At 34.9% G+C, this 25494-nt stretch overlaps 1 protein-coding gene and 1 long non-coding RNA gene across 5 annotated transcripts in view; one reads left to right on the top strand and one right to left on the bottom strand.

Moving 5' to 3' along the window:
• The window catches only part of LOC125653235 (uncharacterized), a 55814-nt gene that overhangs the window by 5434 nt on the left and 24886 nt on the right, over positions 1–25494 (top strand). For both annotated transcript variants that reach the window (XM_056144705.1, XM_056144706.1), the window contains exons 7-33: positions 947–1015; positions 1583–1799; positions 3221–3333; positions 4047–4172; positions 4444–4638; positions 5272–5423; positions 6176–6303; positions 8003–8109; positions 8270–8367; positions 8462–8563; positions 8782–8919; positions 11469–11580; positions 11849–11965; positions 12113–12313; positions 12486–12592; positions 12745–12835; positions 12925–13062; positions 13292–13438; positions 14909–14968; positions 15605–15759; positions 15982–16078; positions 16563–16696; positions 18071–18242; positions 19752–19849; positions 20916–21038; positions 21396–21476; positions 21732–22012. In XM_056144705.1, the coding sequence (XP_056000680.1) occupies positions 947–1015; positions 1583–1799; positions 3221–3333; positions 4047–4172; positions 4444–4638; positions 5272–5423; positions 6176–6303; positions 8003–8109; positions 8270–8367; positions 8462–8563; positions 8782–8919; positions 11469–11580; positions 11849–11965; positions 12113–12313; positions 12486–12592; positions 12745–12835; positions 12925–13062; positions 13292–13438; positions 14909–14968; positions 15605–15759; positions 15982–16078; positions 16563–16696; positions 18071–18242; positions 19752–19849; positions 20916–21038; positions 21396–21476; positions 21732–22012 (3559 nt within the window). The remainder of the gene's footprint in view (positions 1–946; positions 1016–1582; positions 1800–3220; positions 3334–4046; positions 4173–4443; positions 4639–5271; positions 5424–6175; positions 6304–8002; positions 8110–8269; positions 8368–8461; positions 8564–8781; positions 8920–11468; positions 11581–11848; positions 11966–12112; positions 12314–12485; positions 12593–12744; positions 12836–12924; positions 13063–13291; positions 13439–14908; positions 14969–15604; positions 15760–15981; positions 16079–16562; positions 16697–18070; positions 18243–19751; positions 19850–20915; positions 21039–21395; positions 21477–21731; positions 22013–25494) is intronic.
• Positions 24551–25494, bottom strand: part of LOC125653273 (uncharacterized) — a 4603-nt gene continuing 3659 nt past the window's right edge. For all 3 annotated transcript variants that reach the window (XR_007361853.2, XR_008797090.1, XR_007361852.2), the window contains 2 exons: positions 24981–25068; positions 24551–24871 (listed from right to left, as the gene is read on the bottom strand). This is a non-coding gene — a long non-coding RNA (uncharacterized LOC125653273). The remainder of the gene's footprint in view (positions 24872–24980; positions 25069–25494) is intronic.

Genomic DNA, 25494 nt, shown 5'->3' with positions numbered 1-25494 from the left:
CTATCTCAGGGTATGTATCCACTCCATGAAGCGAATCAATCACTATCTCAGGGTATGTATCCACTCCATGAAGCGCATCAATCACTATCTCAGGGTATGTATCCATTCCATGAAGTGAGTCATTCACTATCTCAGGGTATGTATCCACTCCATGAAGTGAGTCATTCACTATCTCAGGGTATGTATCCACTCCATGAAGCGAATCAATCACTATCTCAGGGTATGTATCCACTCCATGAAGTGAGTCAATCACTATCTCAGGGTATATATCCATTCCATGAAGTGAGTCAATCACTATCTCAGGGTATGTATCCACTCCATGAAGCGAATCAATCACTATCTCAGGGTATGTATCCACTCCATGAAGCGCATCAATCACTATCTCAGGGTATGTATCCATTCCATGAAGTGAGTCATTCACTATCTCAGGGTATGTATCCACTCCATGAAGTGAGTCATTCACTATCTCAGGGTATATATCCATTCCATGAAGTGAGTCAATCACTATCTCAGGGTATATATCCATTCCATGAAGTGAGTCAATCACTATCTCAGGGTATGTATCCATTCCATGAAGTGAGTCAATCACTATCTCAGGGTATGTATCCATTCTATGAAGTGAGTCAATCACTATCTTAGGGTATGTATCCATTCCATGAACTGTGTCAATCACTATCTCGGGATATGTATCCACTTCACAAAGTGAGTCAATCTTTATATCAGGGTTGGACTTTGTTATTCATTGAAAAATTTGTTATTGCTGACATGGTAAACTCTATAAGGATTGAAATGAAGCCAAAATATGAGCGAGATCGTTTTTGGAAATTTGCTGTATTGTCAGTATATTTTCAAAGAGATTACAGATATCAGCAGTTTATGAAGAGATATATTATATATAAGGACGGTATTCTTATTCTTTTATTGAACTGGAAATATGTTCTGGCAGGTGCTGAAATGGCTACCTCTAACCCATAAAGCTGAGACGGCTCCCCCCGAGAAAGAAAGGGATGACATGGTGTGTACATTTATGTTACTTGTGTTGTACTGAAATGTATAACTTAATCACCATAAGAAATGAATAACTTAATCACCATAAGAAATGTATAACTTAATCACCATAAGAAATGTATAACTTAATCACCATAAGAAATGTATAACTTAATCACCATAAGAAATGTATAACTTAATCACCATAAGAAATGTATAACTTAATCACCATAAGAAATGTATAACTTAATCACCATAAGAAATGTATAACTTCATCACCATAAGAAATGTATAACTTCATCACCATAAGAAATGTATAACTTCATCACCATAAGAAATGTATAACTTAATCACCATAAGAAATGTATAACTTAATCACCATAAGAAATGTATAACTTAATCACCATAAGAAATGTATAACTTAATCACCATAAGAAATGTATAACTTAATCACCATAAGAAATGTATAACTTAATCACCATAAGAAATGTATAACTTAATCACCATAAGAAATATTGATCCGACTTTTTTTTTATCGATGTTTGTATGAGATGTTGAATAAGTGAATATGTGTGTAAGTGGATTTTTTCAACAGGAGGAGGGAACCACTGCCTCAAAGATGGCCTCTCGATATGGAGATGATCCTCTTGGGGGACTGTTTCAGCGACCAAAGTCGGGGATATCTCGACCTAGTTCAGCAGTGTCTGTGCAGGCCACTGGACCAATTCCCACAGCCCCACCCATTAACCCCAGCATCCTGACTACCAACCCACTTCCCTCCTCTGTGTTTACCATGGCTGCTGCTGCTACCAGTAAGATTCCAGTGTTTGTAATGTTATTGTAGAGGCAGAAACAAACTGTGTTCCTTTGTGTATATTGTATATGTCTTGGACTTGCAAATTTGGTATGAGGCATCTTTGGGACAAGGGGGACATAAATTGTAAATTTTATGATTCCTTCACCTCTGGGCCCTTACAAAAACTGCCAAAATTGGCCAATTTTCAAAAATCTTTTTCTCAACAATTGTACATGTGTAAGAAAAAATAAAATGCATTGTCATTTAGAGCAGGAAGGCTTCTACAGAAACTATGAATATCATGATCCCTGAGGTAGAGGTTCATCAGCCAAACTTAGTCTATAATGTCTGTATGTTAAACATTTAAATAACATCTTCTTTGCCATTGATACTAAATTGAAACTAAATAGGTATTTAGAAGGAGCAGAAAATGGTCATAGTGATTAAATGTGTGTTACCAGTTAGACATTTCAAATTTCTTATCAAGAAATCTTTATTATTCCAATTCTATTTCAAATTCTTTGGGATAAGGGGAACATAAATTTTAAATTTGTAACCCTGGGATCTTAGAATCGGGGCAATAACCTGCCAAAAATTGACCAATTTTCAAAAATCTTCTTTACAACCATATGTCTTTAAAAAAGCATTTAATATAAATGCATAGTCATGTGAGCAAGAAGGCTTCTACCAAAATTGTAAATTTCATAATTCTCAGGGTAGAGTTTCTGACTCCAGGGCAGGATTAAATTTGGCGTATACATGTAGTGTGTAAAACATTTGAATTAAGCATCTTTAATGTTATTTATACTGAATTGAAACTAAATAGATATTTAGAAGGAGCAGGTAGCTCTTTACCATATTTGTAAATTTCACGATCCCTCGCAGGGAATGGGGTTTTAGTTCCAGGGTTGAGCCAAAATTATCATAGTGATTATTGCCTTTATCATTTGAAAGACTTCTTTAATATTGCTGATACTGTATAAAAACTAAATGCAATATAGGAAAAGCAGAAAGGGATGAACCATAACTGTGAATTTTACAACCCTAGGTTACTGACTGTAGGGCAGGTCCGAAATAGTCATATAGTGACACATGTATTATATTATTATGTAAAGTCTTTCATCTTAGTGTGGGCACTTTTAGAGCCATTTGAATTTTAAGAACACATATAAAGAAAGATAACTCTGATATAACACACAACAGGTGATATAACCATATTGCTTGGCTATGAATAATATCAGTCGATCTGTTTTTCACATAATTATATTGATATTTTAAATTATACATGACAATTATTCATTCTTTATAAGAGTACCAGAACATACTGTATTGATAACAGAATTTTAATGTTAGTTTGCAATGCTGGAGTGTGATTATTGATGACAACATTGTACATCTTCTAGAGAGTGTATGATGTCTATATCTTGTTTTATCTAGGTGGAGGTATAGCAACAGATGAATCTACACATGGACTGCCTTTAAATGCTGTAGACTTTGAAACTCTCAAACCTCATCTCAGCTTTTTACTCAACATTTATGGCATCAACTATGTGAGTAAATAAGTATAATCTGTACAATATTTTTTTTACCTAATGTCTTCAGTTGCAAGGCCATTTAAACGAGGTCACCTAAAAAATTGTCTAGGACTTTGACTTAGGTTTCCTAATACTCATGTGATGTCATAGGTTTTTGCGAAATCTTTATTTAATTAAACTTTGTGCATGATAGAAATATAGAAGGAATTTTATTCATAGAGTATAATAAAAAAAAAAATTGGTAAATAATTGCATGCAAAAAAGTTTATATTTGCTACAGATATTCAATTATCAATATATAAAAAATGTTGCCAAGGGCAATAACTCATATCTTGGCAATTTCACTATTGTAAGTCTATTACACAATGATTTCCTTAATATCCACAATTAATTTAAATATAATTTTACAGTAGCAGATTTTTTTTTTTTCATTTTAAGTAGTTTTTATGTAACTCTGTTTTACTGTTTATTGAAAATGTGCGACTATCTGATATTGACATATACTTTTGTTTATGTATGTTGGACATCTTTAAAAAGGTGGTAACATATACATTGTCTTTGGTTATTGATTAAATCAAACTATATTAAGTGGAAATTCATACAGTATATCAACTTTGAACCATTCCTATTGATAAGTCACATGAGGGTGGAGATGCCTTTAATGTAACATTTGTATGGTAGCTAGATACTTTTGTCGTGTTCCATGCAGTTGCATTGTATCTTTGCAGGACTTGAATTCCATCCATAATTCTGCTGACGAAATGGAGATGTACGCAGCTGTGAACAGGAAGTTCCAGTCAATCTTTAACAGACAGGAAATCATGAAAACATTCAAGACCTACGACAGACTAGAGGTCAGCCAAGCACAAATACTTTAACCTTTGCTGATAATTGAGAAAGTCTTTCTGGAAATAAAATTCAATCCAACATATAACAAATCTACTCTTGGTCACATTTATTGCATTTAAATTTTGTACATGTATGTTGAATATATTTCTGCTCTGAATATTTTTTCTTCTTTCCTGCTTCATAAGATAGAAAAAAAGTTGCATATCATGAATCTGTTGAACAATTTACATGTAGATTATATACAGTATGTTAAACATGTATAATCCTTTGTGATAGCCCGGACAGCAGGGATGGGGGTCAGACTCGCCCATCCACTGTCTCAGACAGGAAAGTAACTGGATCCCCTATGTGACCCTCAAAGGTCAGAGCGACCCTCTGCAGGAGAAAAAGTGGACCAATCTACGACACCGTAACAACGTGGATGAAATCATGCGCTACATGGAGTCGTTTACCGCCGTCAGTGATCCCCAGGTTGGTATTTATGCAAATGTTTTTATTTGCAGCAAGAATTTTCAGTGTTTGTTACTGTTTAATGTACAGTGATCCCCCGCTATATTGCCCCCCCCCCGTTATAATGCCACCCCCGCATATCGCCAAAAAAGTTCAAAGTCCCGTTTTCCTCGCTATGTAAAACCCCGTTATAATGCCATCCCCCGCATACCGCCAACCTATTCACAGGTACGATTTGGTCAATTACCGTTATAATCACCCCCGCTAATTAACGCCAATCAAAGGCAGGAAAATTTCAGTGAACAGGCTTAACCAATTATCCGCCATTAGTCCTCCAGGTATCGAAGTTTGGAGCAGATAATACATTACGTAAACGATAATCATATGCATCTGAGTTCAAATATGCAGTATTTTTTTCAAATCTGAGTATGGCGTACACACCGAAATCTAGTAGCACATTGATGTAGTAGATAAAATTTGTTTGATTTCTTATGACAGCTGAACACACACACACCCTCCCCCGATATAATGCCACCCCCATTATAATGCCAAAATTGCTGAGGTACAAATGTTGGCGTTATAACAGGGGATCACTGTATTGGTGTATAGTATTGTATTTGTTGGTTTATAACGTGATCTCATGATATCCTATAGAAAGTCCAGGAGACCCTGAGAGACCACGCAAGTATGGTCCAACATCCATCAGAAGCCATGGCTGCCTCAGTGACCACGCACCGCACACCAAAGGCCTACGACACCAAAATGACGTGGAGGAAAATCTATTCCAACCCTGACCTTTACTCTGAGTAAGATGAAGTCAATCTCTGTATTTGATATCATTTCGGTGCTGTTTATCTGGCACCTAGTAGTTTACTTGTTGTATTTTTCATTTGTCTTTCTTTTATCTTTTTTTTTCACCATAAAACACACATGTTCTCATGGAAACGCTTTATTGTGTCTTCCAACAGTTTAGAAGTTTTGTATATACTATTTCATGACTCCTCATCGATGGTATTAAATGAAAATATGTTGTTTATTTTTTTATGTTATATATCTATCACAGATGTCAGTCTGTTGATAAGTGAACATGTCACCATGAGTCAAGTTTCCCAAGCCTTTATGAAAAGTATTTACTGTGTGTGTATTCATCTTATTGGGATTCATATTCAGCACTTTTAATAAAACAAATAAAGCACCTGATTAACTTCAAAAACATTGATATTTGTATAATGTACCCTTAATACAAACAATCTTATTTCTTAAGTACATGTATAAATACACATACCCTACCTACCTGTATCTTTGGTGAATTTGAACCAAATAAGTTTATATCATTTATTATAAACAGGTTTCCTTGATAAGTGTTGTCATTCCAGGTTAATCTTCAGTTACATAAGGGTATATATAAACATGCATCACGTTCAGAGGCCACAGCAAAGAATTTGGTTTAACTGCATTTTGCATACAGACAGAGTCATGTGTCTTTAGTTATACAATGTATTACTTAATTATATCTCTGTTTATAGTGAAAAATACATGTAGTACAACTTTGTTTTAGTAACGACCTGGATGACAATCTCCAAGACGACGAGGATATAAGCGGGACAGGAAGTAAGTCAGCACGTGCTGTCAGTGCTCGGCGACGGAAAGACAGCTACGACTACAAAAGCACGGTGCAGATGCTTGGTGAGGGGACACAAGATTTTGTCACCAGTTTGTGTGCAATACAATGATGTGTTTTCTTAATCCTAAAAATCCTAAAAACCATGAAATTGCATTTTTTTTTTTAAAAATTAATATTCTCTCTATGTATTTACCATACAATTTCATATTTTGAAATCTAGTACATGTATACTCTGGGTGTTACACACTTAAAAACTTTGTGTAAGAAGATCATGATCTCCAAATTTTAAAATATGCTGATGTTACAGGTTTTGAAGGGGTTAATGTGAAGTTGCCAGGTACACTGTCTCTTCGGGTATTTAGGTCTGCAATGGAATGGGCATTGTAGTAAAACCATTAGACATGGTTAGGTTGGAATCATCTAGGATTTCATAATGAAAATATTTCATACTTAATGTTGTAGAGAAGAAGGAAAGCAAAATTGTAACTGTATTCAGAACTAACTGTATGGTAGTTTGTAATTTTAATCATGCATACAATTTGCAAGGAGGCTAGTTTAAAGTAAATATTAACAATTGGTACCAGGTACAGTTATATACCGTATAACGTGTTTTTTCCACGGGTCTAAAATTTGGCGATTTGCTGGCTTGAAAGTATGCTAATAATTTTAGCGGAATAAATTTTGGCAGACAAGGAAGAGTTATCTCTCTTGCAAATACTGAATTTGCAATTGGGTGCATATTTGGCGAGTGAAATTTTGGCGAAAAGCTATCTAACCACTAAAATAAGCCAAATTTATCACCCCACGGAATAAACCCCCTATACCGTAATCTGTAGCACGCACAAGGTGAAGGTAGAATTTGAAATACATTGTACATGTATATTGAAGCAGCTTCCGGTAAATTGGAAAATTATACTTTTATACAGAGAGGTGAAGGAAATATACTTGCATGTGCATGTATTAATATTTTCCATGGCCAGTAACAGTTTCAACTTTCTATCTTTTTCCAGTGGACAATGCAGCCCAAAATATTTGTAGTCAAGGTGATGATGTAATCTGTCGAAATAATTATAAAGTGTACATGATTAGTGCACAGGCCATGTTGTTTGCTAGATTTTACATCATGTATGTCATACACAAGTGTTTGTCAGTGGTCAGCTAGGTGGTCATACACAAGTGTTTGTCAGTGGTCAGCTAGGTGGTCATACACAAGTGTTTGTCAGTGGTCAGCTAGGTGGCTGTGCTTGTTGTGTAACAGTTCATGTTTTATGGTTCTAAACAGGCTATAAATAAAGGGAGTTTTTTTTTTGTTTTTATTTTATAACCAATTTTCCAATATAGATTCAGACACTGCAGCTGATATGTCAGCAATTCTGATTTTGCACCCAGTGGGAAATCATTATGAATGTATGGATGTTTAAAAATGTTTTGTGAAATTATTGTATGAAAATCAGACACGTTTTTGCTAGAAAACAACATAGTGTGTTTTGTTTCATTTGAAACTGTTTAAATAATGGTTCATAGAGTAAAAATCTATGTTTCATTTTCTATAATTTTGCACATGTTTAATATTAAAGTTAAATAAACTGAACAGAGAAGCATATTGACAGTGTTAAATTGTTAAGTTGAATGAATTCTCTTATTAGTGTACCTGTAACAATTTTTAAAACCAGTTGAATTACCTCCCTTTTGTGAATATGGAACTCTGAAGTAACCTTTTATACAAATGAATTAACTTCTTTTGTGGGTGTGTTCCTACAGGTTTAGATGAGGGGGAGCAGGAAAACCAGGACCCCGCCTCTCTTCAGGGGGCGTTTCTTGCCTTCCTTCACCTCCGGCACCTCAGGATCCGGGACCTCCAGAGGACAGTATGTACACAGAGTATATATGTAAAACATTGTACATTGATGAAACATGCAGTGAAGATCAGCTGATAAGATCAGCTGATGATCATGTGTGTTTAATGCACACGCTTTTCATGTTGATTATTTTGCAGTTTGCTTTCAGCGTACATTATTTAATTTGTAGGCGTTGAGTGTTTTCAACTACTTCCGTTCCATAGAGAGAACTCTAACGATCAATGACGCTGGTCTGTCGGAAGAAGTGGGCGGCTACAAAAAAACAAGGTGAGTATTAATTAACATTTTGTCTATAAGTGACAAGATCAAAGAAAGATAATTCTTCATATGATTTTCCTCTGTGCCTTTGTTTATATTATAGTCAACAGAATCACAGAAGAGGTACTGAGCATGATGGGACAGTAGGAGGAGGGGGCGGTATTGGTTACCATGGTTATATGCACAACACACCAGCAGATTTCAAGTAATTGGACAGTCGCACATAATTTGAAGAAAATTCTATTTGAATTAAAAAAAAACTTGGCTGATTTCCGTTTATAGTAATACTTTAATAGTAAACATTTTGTAATGGATGTCTTAGAATTTTAGAAATTTTGGAAAAAATAGCAAAATTTATTAAGCAGATTATCAGATATACTCAAACACTTTGTATTGAATGTGCTATACATTTATCTTTGGCAGATTGAATGAGTCTGAATTCATAGAGTTTTCTGATATTGAGAATCATGATGACTTTTACACTGTGGAGGAGGGCCGAGTCCACGTACAGGATCAAAGGGGCTACTACATTGTGTATGATGCTGCAGAAAATGACCTCAAGTAAGTGGTTCAGAGGTTTAAGTTTAAAGCTTTCAGGAGTATCTTTTTTATAATTCTTAGGACACCTATATAACAATGTATGATATTTGAGTATGAATGAAGTCTCGACACTGAATTAGGAGTCTGTGCTGTGTGTACATTTGTATAGATCTGTTCAGTTTAAGAGGCTGTTCATCGATTATCAGACACTGCCTGTATTATACAGTGGAACCCCGTTATTACGTTTTCCATTTTGTCAAGATAAAATAACGTAATACCGGGGGCAACGTAATAAACGTTCCCAGTGAAATCCGTTAAAAATATCGTTTGGAAATTGTATATCGTCCGTTGGTACTCCGTGAAGGGGTGTGTGAATATATGTTTACTGTTTCTTTGTTTAAAAGACTATGATACTTTGTTTTATTTACATCTTATCTTTAATGTCTGTAATTCTTCATGTTTTTATCCCTTTTCTTTATTTCTGGTGTAGGATTCATAAGGATGTTTTGATAAACGTTGCTTTTCTGCATTCGTTTGGACCGCCATTTTGTTCAACTTTAAAACAATGCGTTCATGTAAATTTCTCTCAATAACTCGTTCCGGTTCGTATTCAACATTCGTATTAAAAAAATAACAAAACATCGTTTTTATTAAGTTCGCTAATTACACAATACACAACGCAATAAAAAAAAATACCATCCAAAAAACAACAAAACTATAGACACAAAACGCACACGATACCCAACACTTACACACTTTTCTCACCAACGATAAACACGGAGAACAATTTAAGCGCAATCCACATAAAAAATATAATGATGCACGGAGATTTCATTTACAACGCTAAATGATGGCACTAAAATCACGTGCGCATCAGGGGATTTTAGAATATTCACAGAGGTAAATGCCATGCACGAATCGGCCGATGACACAGGACAGTTTGATTTGTGTATGTATGGACGAGATTTACGAACACCCAAGTTGCATGTCCAAACAACGGACAATTTTTTAATTGAACACCTTTAGTCACCTATGTCCAAGAAGTTACCCAAGCGGTTTTAACATTGCTACGATAAATCTTGTCTTTCATGTTTGGTTCCAAAGCTGTCCGTAAATAGAGTTTTAATAGCGAAGGTAATCACACTATGCTGAACACGCAGGTAGTTGAGAAATTATTTCTTTGATTATCAAAATATGAAAAATGAAGTAAATTTCATAGAGTACAATTTCTAAATAAACATTATTTAATTGTTTATCACTGGCTTCGATACGGGGTATTCACCTGTATTGATGTCGCTAGATCTATCGAAGCGTGATCAGTCAAGCGTCTCTAATCCCCAAACAGACCAGGAAATTTACATGGTGACTGCCTCAGGCAGTCAAGGTGTGAATGGCTTATTATTTTGAGAATCACTATTGAATAATTGAGGGTTTATTACGTTTTCGTCGGAATTTTTACAACGTAATACCGAGTCCTGGCATCTTAGGACAACGTAATAACGAGGTCTATTTTATATAGGTTTGTTAAGAAATGGTTTTGTGCTTTGAAATTCCAACGTAATATGCGGACTAACGTATTAAAGGGGGAACGTAATAACGGGGTTCCACTGTAGCTACTGTACCATACAACATGTCAGTACGCACTAACTTTTTTGTTTCTGTTTTCTTTTTCGTTTTATTTCTTCAGGTTTTAGTTTCATTTTTGAGATTTGCTTGATTACTTTGCATGTATTTAAAAAATATTAATGATTTTTAAGTGCAATACAGATTAAAATTTGTAAATCTTGTGCATCTCTATTGAATGACAGGAGCTGTGTGTCTTAAATATATTATTTTGTTTGTTTATTTATTCAGGAATAGGCAAATTTACAAAAATATCACAGACATACATTTAAAACAAGACATCTGTAAAATACCTGAACAATAGATTGTGTCTTTTACATATCAAGGTGAAAGAAAACTGTTTCAGTTATCTGATATTAGAAGAACAATAGATGTATAATATGTATGCCTATACCAAGGATTATCCATGAAAGCCACACAATACATGGTTAATGGCTGGAAATGTATTCAATTATATTTGGGGGAGGATGAGAAAACGTGGCGGGGGAAATTTGCCAAGGTTCTCTAGTACACATTTTTGAACTCGCGGCCAAACATCATTTAACATTTATCCTGCAACACTACATCAAGTCAATTAAGGTTTTACTGATCAAAATTTGCCTATTATACATGAGAAAAGTATAACATATTCAAGTATGGCCTTGGAAGTTGGGTATCTGGCATCAAAATGTAAATTTTGAAGAACACGATGTTACCATAAAATAGAATGCACAAATTGTCTTTATTAGGGCATTGACCAAATATCTTTTAATTTACTGGATCATTGAAAGGGTAGATATAAAATGGTTTAAATGTTAGCTTACAGCCAATACATCATAAGAAATGATTAAATCATTAGTATTTCTAATATTACATGAGTACAGAGTTCCTAGTTACTTAAGAAAATTATCAATCTCCAAAGTTGATGTGCCATGCCCCTGCCTGACATTATCGTTTGTTTTATGTAGAAAACTGGAGAAGGAGATACTGCTAATAGCCACACACTACATAGAGAAGGACCGCGACATGAGGAAAAAATCCAAAGTCCATAAAACCTCCGAGTCTGCCAGAAGGAGGCTGGTATGTGTTCCTTACAGAAACATACTTGTCAGACTTCAGTGAAGAGTTTTCACAATTCCAAAAACTATTAAGAAATGGTACTATAATAGTCACCAATGGTCCAATTGACCAATTACTGAGGGACTACGTCAAATATACATAATTTGTGTTATCTACGTGTATCTGGCATGATTTCAAGTGATCCCCCACCACCACCGCTATAGAATTCTTTATTTCTTCCTTTTCTGAATATATATAGACAGATTTATTTTTATTTAATTGATTGCAGCATTCTGGTCCCGGAGATTTTGACATTGGAGAATACTCCCACCAGGAAGTGGATAGATTTGGAGTTCTCCTGGATCTCTGGAACAACCTGACCTGTTTCATGGAGTGTAAAAGAGAAGTTAGTTAAAGATACTTAGCTGTGCATTGTGATGCTGCTGATTTAAAATGGCTGGATAGATAATAATTCTAATTATGCTTTTTGAATTAAAAAGTCCTTTTTTCTCATTCTGACTGTGGTGACCATGTATTATTTTGCATGCTTCAGCTGTTAGACTGTTATGTCGAGGCCTACCAGCATGTGTTTGACAGAGAGGAGAAGCGATCCATGGCTCAGGTGATGATGAACCTCATTTACAAGAAGCCTCGATTTGACTTTGATGCAGACTACTTCATGAAGACGATCCGAGCAGAGTGTGTCATCCTTAGGCACACGACCACCCTCATCAAAAACATCATGGACAAACAGGTCAGTGTCTCAAGTAAACCCCACTTCATCTGTGTTGTGACATTTTACACAATAATTATGTAAATTATAGAGTATTTACTTGTACATGTGGCAGACAAATGGTAGAAATTCAAACTCATTCTTGAGTGGATTTGCCGAATTTATAAAGGACTATAAATGATGTTGATTTCAGATAGAGGAGCAGAGAGAGTATTTACAGAAGGTCTGTAGGGAGGGGGAGGAGTTTGGGCTTCCTCTGAGTGTGGTTCCCAAACAACCAATCTCCATCAACCTCAGCAGGTATGTTCTGCAACCTTATGTTTAAGTGCAAAGTTTGATGAGTTGTCAGAAGATGTTTGGTTGTAAACTTAATGATTTTTATACAGTGTATCCACTGTGATATACTTTTGGATATCTACATACATGTTGGTTTTTTTTGGGTGTATTTTAAGACCAGCTCTGAGGAACATTTACATGCTGGAGTTCCACCCGTCTCTGTCCATTGCCAGCAGGGTTCCTGAAGCACTGAAGTATGCTCTGCAGGTCAGTGATGTGTGTGGTCATAAAGTCAGGAAGAATCCATAGAAAAGACTTATTTTGGTATTATGATTCTGTAATTTTGTGTTGATCAGGAGTTGACCCATGCTCACCAGCCCCAGTCCGTGTACAGTACGGTAATGATAGAGAAGCGTCTGCTGGAAGTGGCTTGTAAGGAGTGGGACCGGTCAGACAAACTGGACAACTATTTCACCCAGCAAGTCCAGAAAGATGTAAGATTTTATCCAGATATGATAGGCGTAGTGTGTTCTTGTTCCCTATATATAGCAAATTTATTGACAGTAAAATGTTTTCTATAAGAGATATGAAGATATATCAGCCATGATTTAAGATTTAGTTGTTTAAACAGCTTTTATGTGTTCACATTTGAAGATGAAGTATATGACATACAATATAATTTTCTTTTCATTTGATTGAAAAATGTGGTGTGTTTGATTTTAGTTGTTTGCGGAGGTTTATGTGGAGGACCCAATCTTTATGTGTATGATGGCCAAGACAATGGTTGATAAAAAAGAAGAGGAGGGAACCAGGAAAAGCCTCAGAGACCGACAGCTCAGCATGATGGACGCCGTCAACAGGTTATTGGAGGTCAGTTTGTGATATCAGAAGTTAAGAAGTTTTTGATCTGAAATTTTGTGAAGCTTTTTTTTTTCTGGTCTTCCTAAAATTTTAAGGAATATGATGATATGGTGATGTATTTTATAGAGAATATCAATATGTGTAACATTTTGTCATATGTTTAAAATAAGAGATACAGATTGTCTTTGTATAGTAAGGGAGAGCACTAAGAGATACAGATTGTCTGTTTATAGTAAAGGAGAACACTAAGAGATACAGATTGTCTGTGTATAGTAAGGGAGAGCACTAAGAGATACATATTGTCTGTGTATAGTAAGGGAGAACACTAAGAGATACATATTGTCTGTGTATAGTAAGGGAGAACACTAAGAGATACAGATTGTCTTTGTATGGTAAGAGATACAGATTGTCTATGTATAGTAAGGGAGAACACTAAGAGATACAGATTGTCTTTGTATAGTAAGGGAGAACACTAAGAGATACAGATTGTCTTTGTATAGTAAGGGAGAGCACTAAGAGATACAGATTGTCTGTGTATAGTAAGGGAGAGCACTAAGAGATACAGATTGTCTTTGTATAGTAAGGGAGAACACTAAGAGATACAGATTGTCTTTGTATAGTAAGGGAGAGCACTAAGAGATACAGATTGTCTTTGTATAATAAGGGAGAACACTAAGAGATACAGATTGCCTTTGTATTCTAAGGGAGAACACTAAGAGATACATATTGTCTTTGTATAGTAAGGGAGAACACTAAGAGATACAGATTGTCTGTGTATAGTAAGGGAGAACACTAAGAGATACAGATTGTCTTTGTATGGTAAGAGATACAGATTGTCTATGTATAGTAAGGGAGAACACTAAGAGATACAGATTGTCTTTGTATAGTAAGGGAGAACACTAAGAGATACAGATTGTCTTTGTATAGTAAGGGAGAAGACTAAGAGATACAGATTGTCTGTGTATAGTAAGGGAGAGCACTAAGAGATACAGATTGTCTTTGTATAGTAAGGGAGAACACTAAGAGATACAGATTGCCTTTGTATACTAAGGGAGAGCACTAAGAGATACAGATTGTCTATGTATAGTAAGGGAGAACACTAAGAGATACAGATTGTCTATGTATAGTAAGGGAGAACACTAAGAGATACAGATTGTCTTTGTATAGTAAGAGATACAGATTGTCTATGTATAGTAAGGGAGAAGACTAAGAGATACAGATTGTCTGTGTATAGTAAGGGAGAAGACTAAGAGATACAGATTGTCTTTGTATAGTAAGGGAGAGCACTAAGAGATACAGATTGTCTTTGTATAATAAGGGAGAACACTAAGAGATACAGATTGCCTTTGTATTCTAAGGGAGAACACTAAGAGATACAGATTGTCTATGTATAGTAAGGGAGAACACTAAGAGATACAGATGCTCTGTTAATACCTGATAAATTGTCATGGTTACACCTGTTTTCTGGTATACACACAGACTCTGACCTGTAGACATCGTTTGATTGATGCTGCCTTGGAGACTGGAATCCTGGCTGGAGTAAGTACATTTGCCAAATCTACACACCTCAAAAATCTCCATGAGATGTAAACACAGACTATAAAGTGCTTTGTTTACATCATTCAAAATTTAGTGAAAGTGTAGGTTATAATCATGTTTTAGGCCAAATTCATTTCAACTCACAGGGTTTGGTTACTTTGAAACAAAACTAAAAATGGTAGCTTTTGTGACATTGTGTTAGTATTTTAAACTTGTGTATGACCAAACCTGATCTTGATTTCAATCTCTCGGAGAAAATGAATAAATGGAAAGTAATTTCTTTTGATATAATTTTGCTATCAGAACTTGTTTATACTAGACTGCAAACATAAAATTTTGGCCTTAGTGCTGTCATATCTAAATACCTGTATCAAGGTATGTGTATGCCTTGGACTTGATTGTAAATTAGCATTCTTCCAACTCGGCCAGAGGTTCCAAGATATTAATACTAGTACAGTATTAGGACATACAATAAGTCACATGTATATATAGTATTAATCATTCAATAAATCAGCAAATTATTTAGTTTTTAAACTATTCATGGTCATTGTACGCCAATATTTAGAATTTATATTAATAAATGGTATCAATTTGAATACACATGTTCAACATCCTTCTGAACATTATTTTTGTTAGATTTACAAGAAGCAGGCTACAGAGATGGGCTTCAGTGACTACCACATGTACATCAGGGCCATACAGTTTGAGTCGGCCTCCATGAAAGACGATGCTGGAAAGCCTCCTCCCATCAGCATGTCTGACGTACAAGAGGATGACTCTGCTGTCTACAAGTGAGGGAAAACTCTAGCATAGTCCCAAAATTCTCTTCAAATACCTAGTGTCTATATTCACATTGAGATACAGAAAAGAAACCTCTTCTTTATTGTATTTCTGATACAGATACATTTTTTATAGATCTGGTATTCTCAGCATGTTGTTAACATACAATAATCATTTAGATTTATTTCTGATGTAAATACGTTATCTACAGTTATTGTATTTGCCGTTTACAGAATGAATGTTGCCCTCCAGCAACCACTCTCCATCAACGAACTGGACGAGGCTCAGATTGGCAGATTCAGCTTCAGGACAAGAGAGGCCATGGAAGATGTAAGGATTTATTTCACTCAGAAATTTCTTTATCTCTGTTGCATTTCAAAACTACTACATCTTTGGAATCACAATTTTTTATATAGGAGTGTAACTTATAAGGGGGAAGGGGGTGGGATTCGACATATCCACATATTCATTAAGTCTTCCTCCTCCATGAACAAAAATTAGATGTAAACTATGAAACAAAATGACAACTCTTCAGGCATGAAATCATGACCCAATATACATGTTATTTCTTCTATATAACCATGAAAATGTGATCACTGTTCGTTATCTTCACCTTTCACCCCACTAAAATGAGTGATTTCATAGTGTTGATTGAGCTGTTACCCATACTTCTTCATTTCAAGGAAATGTTTGCTTTCAAGTTGTCAAAACATTTGATAAAAAATGTAATGAGAATCATGTTTCAATTTCATTTCATTTTAAAAGGTACAATTAAATTGTATGTATAGTATATTATATTTAATTTTTTTTCCAGATTGTACAAGGAAGTGGCCTTGAGAATCTGAAGGTTATTCTGCAAGTGCAGATAGTTCAGAAGAATGCCATAACCAGTGCTGTTCTACAAGCCAATGCTTGTGTACCTATAGAGGAACCAGATATCCATAAAAGGTCAGTTTCAATATCAAAAGTGTTTCCTTTATATAAATAGTACATGATTTGGAGAAATGAATGCCCGAGAGAAAACCATTGTCAACTTACACATTAGTGGAGGTTGACAATAGCTTTCAGAGGGGTGTCAATGTCAACAACTATTTACTTTTTGATTGTAACAGTTTTGGCGTTCGTATAGTCTGTACTTCGTGTTGTGTTTGTTTTATTTTATTTTGATAGTGGTGACTACGAAACGACCCAACTACACTATGATTTTAAACTTGAAAATAAATTGAAATAGAAATGAAAATAAGAGAAATAACACTTTACGAATTTATTACCAGTATGAATGTGACAAAGACAAACTCCTAAATCCTATAACTTAGCCTATAAAATCAAGAAATCTCCCAACCCAAAGGTAATACATGTATAATAATTTAGTAAGTAAAAAGGGCAAAGTAGACGAACAAAACGTAATTCCAAAATAGGAATAATGGAAGGAGAAGTGTAGCTAGCAAGGCCAGCTGTCTCGCTTTCAAGAATAGTAAGCTGCATGGCTTTATATAGCAAATTAGACAATAGAAACTGTCATTAAAGTGATTGGCTGAAAGATAAAGTGGGCGTGGTAAAATACAACGGGTGAATAATTTACATCAGTATTGAAATTCAGAAATAAAAGTAAAAGTAAAACCCAAACTACCACAATGATACTGAATGTTTTGATTTTTAAGGAAATTTCGTTCAATTTTTGTTTTTAAAGGCTTCAAACTGCCAGCTTCTGTTTTTCTCAACAAGGAAGTTTCATAAAAAGATTCACCACCTCTTATTTGTTTGTTTTGTACTCAGAGAGTCTTGATCCTCCAACAATTTTGTTATATCTGCCCCTTCTACACTCGCAAACATTTCACTTCTGTCAAATTTATGTTGTTTTCATTCAATCCTACATTATTTCATTAGCATTTCATTTATTTGGCTTCTTTTCAAATGCACGAATGAGGTTTCGAGAAATGTTAAGACATCTACTAGGAAATGTACACACATAAATTACACACATGTGACATTATTGTTGTCTTACCCATTTCCAAGTGTGTTGCTTATGTTGAGGGTAACACATTGAATCTAGACCAATCAGATTCATGTATTCAATACAAAAGTGTAATCATTCTTTACTTAAAATTTTAACGATCAAATCCCTCTTGTCATGAGAAATATGAGAAAACATGAACAGAATGGTTTCAAAATGATTTCACAATCATTATCTTTTTATTCAGTTCAGTTAATGATTAATTTCAGCCATTATCAGGTTTTTCAGATCAGGGTATTTTTTTTTTAACTATAGATACAGATTTTAAGTTCTTGCATACTTGATTGACATTGAATCATATTTTGCAGTAGTGGCAGGGCCAGCCCGTCAGAGACCAAGTCAGAAAAGAGCTCGGTAACACAGATGACCGGATTTTCTGGGGGTACCGGAGGATCCGCTTTGGGGGCTAAGTTGTCACATGACCAGAGTCTGAGATATGTCAGGTCCCCTGATGCCTTTGTCTCAATACAGCTGGAAAAGGTGAGTTGTCTTCATTTTGTCCTTATTCCTTTCTGTTCAATTGAATACATCAAGTTTACATGAAAATAATTTGTAGAGAATTGATATGTGAATACTTAAAAGTAGAAGCCAAGAAAGATGTTTAAACCACAGGCACTTGATAACATGATATTTTTTAGCTGAGTTGCAACGAAGTTGAACTCGGCTATTGGTTTGGTGATGCGGGCGGTCGTCAACAATTGGTTTCTGGATGATAACTCAAAAAGTTTATAATCAATTAAACTTTGATATAGTGTTGGGTACCAGGTAAGGAAGATCCCTTTTTGGAGAGAAATGGTCAAAGGTCAAGATCACAGTGACCGAAAATAGAATGAAAATTTCAGAAAAATTTGGTTTCCGGATGATAACTCAGAAAGTTTAAATCTGAATCAATTATATGATACTTATAGATATGGTCATGTACCAGGTAAGGAAGATCCCTATTGATTTTGGAGAAAATAGGTCAAAGGTTAAGGTCACAGTGATCGAAAATAGATTTAAAATTCCAAAAAATTTTGGTTTCAGGAGGATAACTCGAATTTTTTTAAATTTGAATCAAATGAAACTTGGATATATTGTTGGATACCAGCAAAGCAAGGCCCCTATTGATTTTGGAGAAAAAAAGGTCAAAGGTCAAGGTCACAGTGACCGAAAATAGATTGAAAACTTCAGACAAATATGGTGTATGAACAGTAATTCGAAAAGTTTAAAACTGAATCAAATGAAACTTGGTTATATTGTTGGATAGCAGGTTAGGAAGACCCCCTATTGATTATGGAGAAAAAAAGGTCACGGTCACAGTCCTGAAAAAAGATTAAAAATTTTAGAAATATCTGGATCTGCATGATAACTCTAAAAGTTTAAATCCAAATCAATTGAAATTTGGAGGTATTGTTGGGTGGGTAAGGTATCAGGTAAGAAAGACCACTATAGATTTTGGAGAAAATAGATAAAAGGTCAAACTAGATTGTTGATACTAGGTAGGGAAGACTATATCCAACAATTAGTTCTTCACAATTATAAATATGCCACATCATTCCTGACTTTACAATGTATCCCATGCAACTCGGCTCATGCACCCTTGGGTGCATATATTGATTTTTACTAATATGTGACAGAGACAAAAAATAATAGTTTTGCAATACATAAGTAGAAAAAAAATAGGTTAGTAAAAAAATAAGGTAATAAGATGGGGGGGGGGGGGGGGGGGGGGTGATCTTGAGCCATGTTCCAAGTGCCTGTGGTTTAAATCTAGCTGTTCTTAACTAAATCTTAATTGTGTTGTGACATTTTATAGTTTAAACTTAACTGTTCTTGTGTAAAGCTGTGTTGGGACGTTTTGTAGTGTAAACCTAGCTGTTCTTGACTAAATCTTGTGTTGGGACATTTTATAGTTTAAACTTAGTTGTTCTTGTGTAAAGCTGTGTTGGGACGTTTTGTAGTGTAAACCTAGCTGTTCTTGTCTAAATCTTGTGTTGGGACATTTTGTAGACTCCAAGCAGAGATCTTATGCTGAATGATTTTGTGAAGAAAAGGAATGAGATGAGACATGTTCTAATGAATCCCGAGGAGTCCAAGAAAGCTAAAAGGTGGGAACTCTCGTGTATAATAAAGCTACATTATAAAAGGTGGGAACTCTCGTGTATAAAAAAAGCTAAAAGGTGGGAACTCTTGTGTATAAAAAAAGCTAAAAGGTGGCAACTCTCCTGTATAAAAAAAAGCTAACTAAAAGGTGGCAACTCTCCTGTATAAAAAAAGTTAAAAGGTGGGAACTCTTGTGTATGAAAAAAGTTAAAAGGTGGCAACTCTCCTGTATAAAAAAAGCTAAAAGGTGGGAACTATCGTGTATAAAAAAGCTAAAAGGTGGTAACTCTTCTATATAAAAAAAAGCTAAAAGGTGGGAACTCTCCTGTATAAAAAAAGCTAAAAGGTGGGAACTCGGAAAGACCTGTATAAAAAATGCCTATAATAGCAAGCAATCTTGTGACGAATGTCAGAATTTAATTAAAGGAAGTTAAATGTTGGAAACTAGGAGCTATGTATTCTTTTGATGACAATTTTATAAGGAATGTCAAAGAAGTTACATTGAGGGTCAGATTTCGTCCAATTTTAGAAGGTGGTAATTTTATACCCTAGCTAATACTATCTAGGGTATGTACATGTACATTCAATATATTATGTTAATGTGAATACTTAAAAGTAGAAGCCAAGTAAGATTTATATCCATGTATCACATATACTTTTTGTGACATGAAGTATCAATTGAAAGTTGACATGCTTTGCGAGTAAGTTTAGAATTTTATCTTGGATATCAATATCATGTAAAGATTCTAATTCTATACAGAAAATACCTTGTCATTAAAATGCTTTCAAATTTTGATAAAAATCATAATTGTTAATTTTTTTCCCCTAAATATTATATCATATGGACAGTGAGATAATGAGATACAAAATGACGCCAAACTTTAATGTTGCTGCAATATGGAAATATCAAAAATAACTCTTTCAATAACATCATCAAAATAATATAATCAAACACTATTTACAATATAGATAAATGCGTAACATTCATTGAAAACTATTAATTTGTGCATCTTGAAAGGCAGCAACAAAGTTTTTGATATTTTGTGATTCAAAATTTTGTCTAATTTCCAGGCATCTGATCAAGGAGTTCTGTTACCGCTTCAACCAGAGGATGACCCAGTACAGTTTGAGGGGTCAGCTGATAGCTTACTACAACAGTATACTTAGACTACTGAAGGACTTCCCAAACATCAGGTAAAACATATTGTTGACTATGATTTCACTGAGTTAATGAGAGGTATCTGTACTTGTAGATCTGTATCAAAGATACCTGTGAGGACTTCAACTCTTGACACAGTGTTTTTATTACAAAAGTCTATTTCAAATTGTTAATTATCTCGATAAACCGCGGCCATGAGTGCACGTGGTCAGTAAACAGTTGTGAGATCTTGTATACATTCACTTCATTCTAAGTGGACCAGATCAGTAATTATAAATATTTTGCCACTCATATCTTTCTTCTAGAATTTTGGTTCATAATTTTTATGCCATGTTACAAAATTTGTCTACAGCTACATGCACTGTTATAAGATGCAATAATTGAATTGATAGGAAAACGTACTTCACGATTGGAGATCCAAGTGAGAAAAAGCAAGGCATGAACAGCTTGGAAGGCCTGACACCAGACCCAAAGTAAGATTTGTGATTTATGTGTGATATGAAAACTTGTGCTACTGTTGGATACAAGGATATTGTTGCCTTGGTTCATTTTCATCATTTTCCGTTTTGAGTAGATTTATTAAACAATCATATAAATCGAAAGAGGTAAAATTGAATGTGGGGAATTTAAAATGGAATACGGTGACCATGTATTTTCCATATTAGTTCAACCACATACTGTGTTACTATATATAGATAGTATATGTCATGGTGTATATGTATATTCAGACAGGACAAGAAGAGACCCAGACAGTTGTTGACCAATGATGGACAGAACGTCCTGAATCTGTGGTTTATACCTCATCACACGGAGGCACTGGTCATGTTTAAAAACCTCTCAGATGAAAAGATTGTACGAGCCCTGTCCTTCTCTCTCTCCATCATCGCCTCAATACATGACATGCTTCAGTACCTGTGTGCTCATGCTCGGCTTGGCAGCTCACACGCTCGCCTGGGGTCTCGGCGGATGGAATTTGTCTCGGCTGACTGGGGAGGCACTGAGGGCATAGGTAATACAGGCTAGAATTCACTGGTAGTTTCACTACTGATTAATACAGACTAGAATTCACTGGTAGTTTCACTACTGATTAATACAGACTAGAATTCACTGGTAGTTTCACTACTGATTAATACAGACATTATAACGGACAGGTAATCATATGCTATACAGTGGAAATTTTCACTGGTTGGTAGATTTGGCTGATTTTAGTGAATTTCTACAAAATTATCTAAACAATCGACAATCTTGAAACTTTGAATAATAGCATTTTATACATTTATTGCATGGTAGTGAGGGATATATGAAGATTTATTCACCCAAGAAAAATCAATATTCCCTGAGGGCAACGCCTGAGGGGAATATGATTTTTCTTGGGTGAATAAATCTTCATATCTCCCGAACATTCATGCAATAAAATGTTTATTATACCGAAACAAAGCAAGACTACAAAAGTGCATTTAAAATTGGAGTCCACTCATCTATACATTGTATGTATCCGAGATCATCCTAATGGTAACACCGCGCCGTCAACGTAGAAGGTACAAACAACGAAATGCAGTGATATGATAGCCAGTTTTTGTATTTCCATTCTCCTTGAATGCTGATTTACTTGCTTGTTTTTGTATCAACCCAAAACCATGCGAATCAACTGTGTATCAGAGACCCGCATATTTTCTGCCTTACGAACAATGAAAGTAGAATGACTCGGACTTATTGTGACGTCACAATACACTTCGTCTACCTTGACGTTAAATTTATGGAAATTGCACGAGGCTGCCCAAGGGGTAAATATGATAGGGAGATATGCTGTTTGAGAGGGAGATATGAAGTTTTGTCATCCCTGGCACGTGACCGTCTAGACCAATTGGATTACGCGTTGCATAGAATTCTCATACTGAGGTATAATAATATGCATTATATTTGTTAAACCAGCAGGTAGTCAAAGAACGATAACAATAATTAATGCCCTATTGCCCACAGGTATCTTCGATAAAGATATACAAGTACAGTTAACTCTCAATTCATGGCCATTTTTGTTATAACACCACGAACATTTTTGCTTTAACTTAAAATTCTTGTTAAAATGCCAAATTTGCTATCGCCATTTGGCCCAGTATATTTATTACGAAAGTCTGTTTTCAAAATGTAAATTTTCTCGATAAACTGCCATGAGTGCACATGGTCAGTGAATCAGAAAATTGGTCATTTTCGATCTCCAGCGTACACATTGGCAAACAGGATGCCAATAATTTCTGTATTGAATAAACATGTAAATTACTTAATATTCTATGTAGTCTTGTTTTTACTTCATAGAAGAATATCCCAGTTTAGTGATGGCTTCACCGTGAAAGAGGTTTTTGTTGAATTTCAAAGAAAATAAGCAATTTATTATTGATTATTATTAAACCATGGAAAATGTATGCAACGGGAAATTGCCAAATATTTTATTGTTTTATGGGAAGAGTCCATAAAAAGGAGGACAATGGGTGATATTTTGATATTTTTGCTGCAAAGAATGAAATTTTTGTCGACCCTGGTCCAAATAATGATGGCTGACCTGCCAGAAAACAGCCATGCAGTGTGCTAAATACCTGAAATATAATTTTACACTGATTGATATGCTTTATTACATACCCTGAAGTGTACCATTTGTTTCTTTCTGTTCTCAATTAGAATCATTCTATTCCCACACCAAAACAAAGCATTCCGCTCAAAGTGTTCTGTTCCCAGCCCAAAGTGTTCTGTTTCCAGATCAAACTGTTCTGTTCCCAGCTCAAAGTGTTCTGTTCCCAGCCCAAAGTGTTCTGTTCCCAGCCCAAAGTGTTAATTCTGTTTCCAGATCAAAGTGTTCTCTTCTCGTCTAAAAATATTCATTCTTAATACACCCATCATTCATGCATGGCCATTTGGAACTTGCATAGCATCATTGAGTCATTGTAGACAATATAACTTATGGTCAAGGTAGAAGAAAACTGTTGCTCTTGATTCAAAACAGTAATTTTGAGGATGCACAGACAACCTATCACAGGATATCAGAACTAGAAAATTTTGAAACTTTTCAGAAAAAGAAGTTACGAAAATCATGCATCTCTTGGGCAACTCTTGTATACAAATTAGTGATGGCTAAAGACGACTCATTCCTGATACAAAAATATCTTCCTGGTTTGAAGATTATTTTTCGGAATGTTGCAAGTGAATGCCCTAGTACCAAAAACATGAGTGGTTGGATTAAATTTCTGATGTTTGGTAGCGGATATGAAACAAAAAAGTTTATTTCCCCTTCCGTACACATGTGTAACTCTATTTCAGATGATATATAATTTCTCTTATCACCAAAAGTCAATAAAACTTTACCAGAAGACTTTCTATTTAAAATGAATTAATGTCTGGCCAAAGAGTGTACTAAGATATAGTTTTCTTATTAATTAGTTGGGATGATTTTTTTTCATTGATTAATGGGTATGATTTTCTTTGGTCAATAAAGTTCATTCTACGATTTTGCAAAATGCAGTAGTGACAAAGCCCACTGTTAATATGAAAATACACATTTGTGAATTATATCTTTTTATTGTAAAGAATGAACACTAGCACATGACTAGAATACAATGCAATGCACCAGTAATTGAACAATCTGCATACTGAATAAAAAAGTAGATTATTGCTATCTTGACACAGATGAAACTGTGGAACACATTAAGAAATATGGAAATTTTGACAGGGATCCAAATTGTAAGGCAACATATTTTAGAGTAAACAAATTCAATGATCTGCTGTTTTTAACATTAAAAAAATGAATTTTTTGTATTGGCTGTATGTGCTTCATATCCTCTAGCACTTTAACTTCTACTCCATCAAGTGTCTCTGAAGCCTGTATTGAAACAAATCAAAAGTTAAATCTGGTAGATATTAAAAGCTCTTTACATGAATCTATTAATGAATAAAAAATTCCAGTATATAGAGATGCATTGTTTGCATACATCACTTTTGTATTGGCTGCATGTACGTGTTTCGATCATTTCCTCTTTATATATTCTCAACTTCTACTCCATCAAGTGTCTCAGAATCCTGTATTGCAACAAATCAAAAGTTAAATCTGGTAGACATTAAAAGCTCTTTACATGAATCTCTCAATAAATAACAAGACTCCTGTATATAGAGATATGCATCACTTTATATGAAAAAATAACGGTTCATTGTTGAAATTTATAATCAATTATTGAATACATTTACAGACCCTGAAGTGTACTACTACGCCATTTGAACCATTCTGTTAACGTTCTCGATAACTGTTTTGTTCCCATAGCAAACGTTCAAATTGTTTAGTGTTCTATCCAAAGTGTTCTGTTCCCAGACCAATGTGTTCCGTTCTCATCTAAAACCATTTCTACAAATCGTTCATTCCCTAAAACCATCAGCCATCATTGTAGGTCAACATGGTGCTTGGTTGAGATGAAAGAAGACTATATCGCTCTTGATTCAACACAATAATTT

The sequence above is a fragment of the Ostrea edulis genome, chromosome 7, assembly GCF_947568905.1.
Source record: "Ostrea edulis chromosome 7, xbOstEdul1.1, whole genome shotgun sequence".
NCBI classification, from domain to species: domain Eukaryota; kingdom Metazoa; phylum Mollusca; class Bivalvia; order Ostreida; family Ostreidae; genus Ostrea; species Ostrea edulis.
This window is presented reverse-complemented; position numbering and strand designations above follow the sequence as displayed.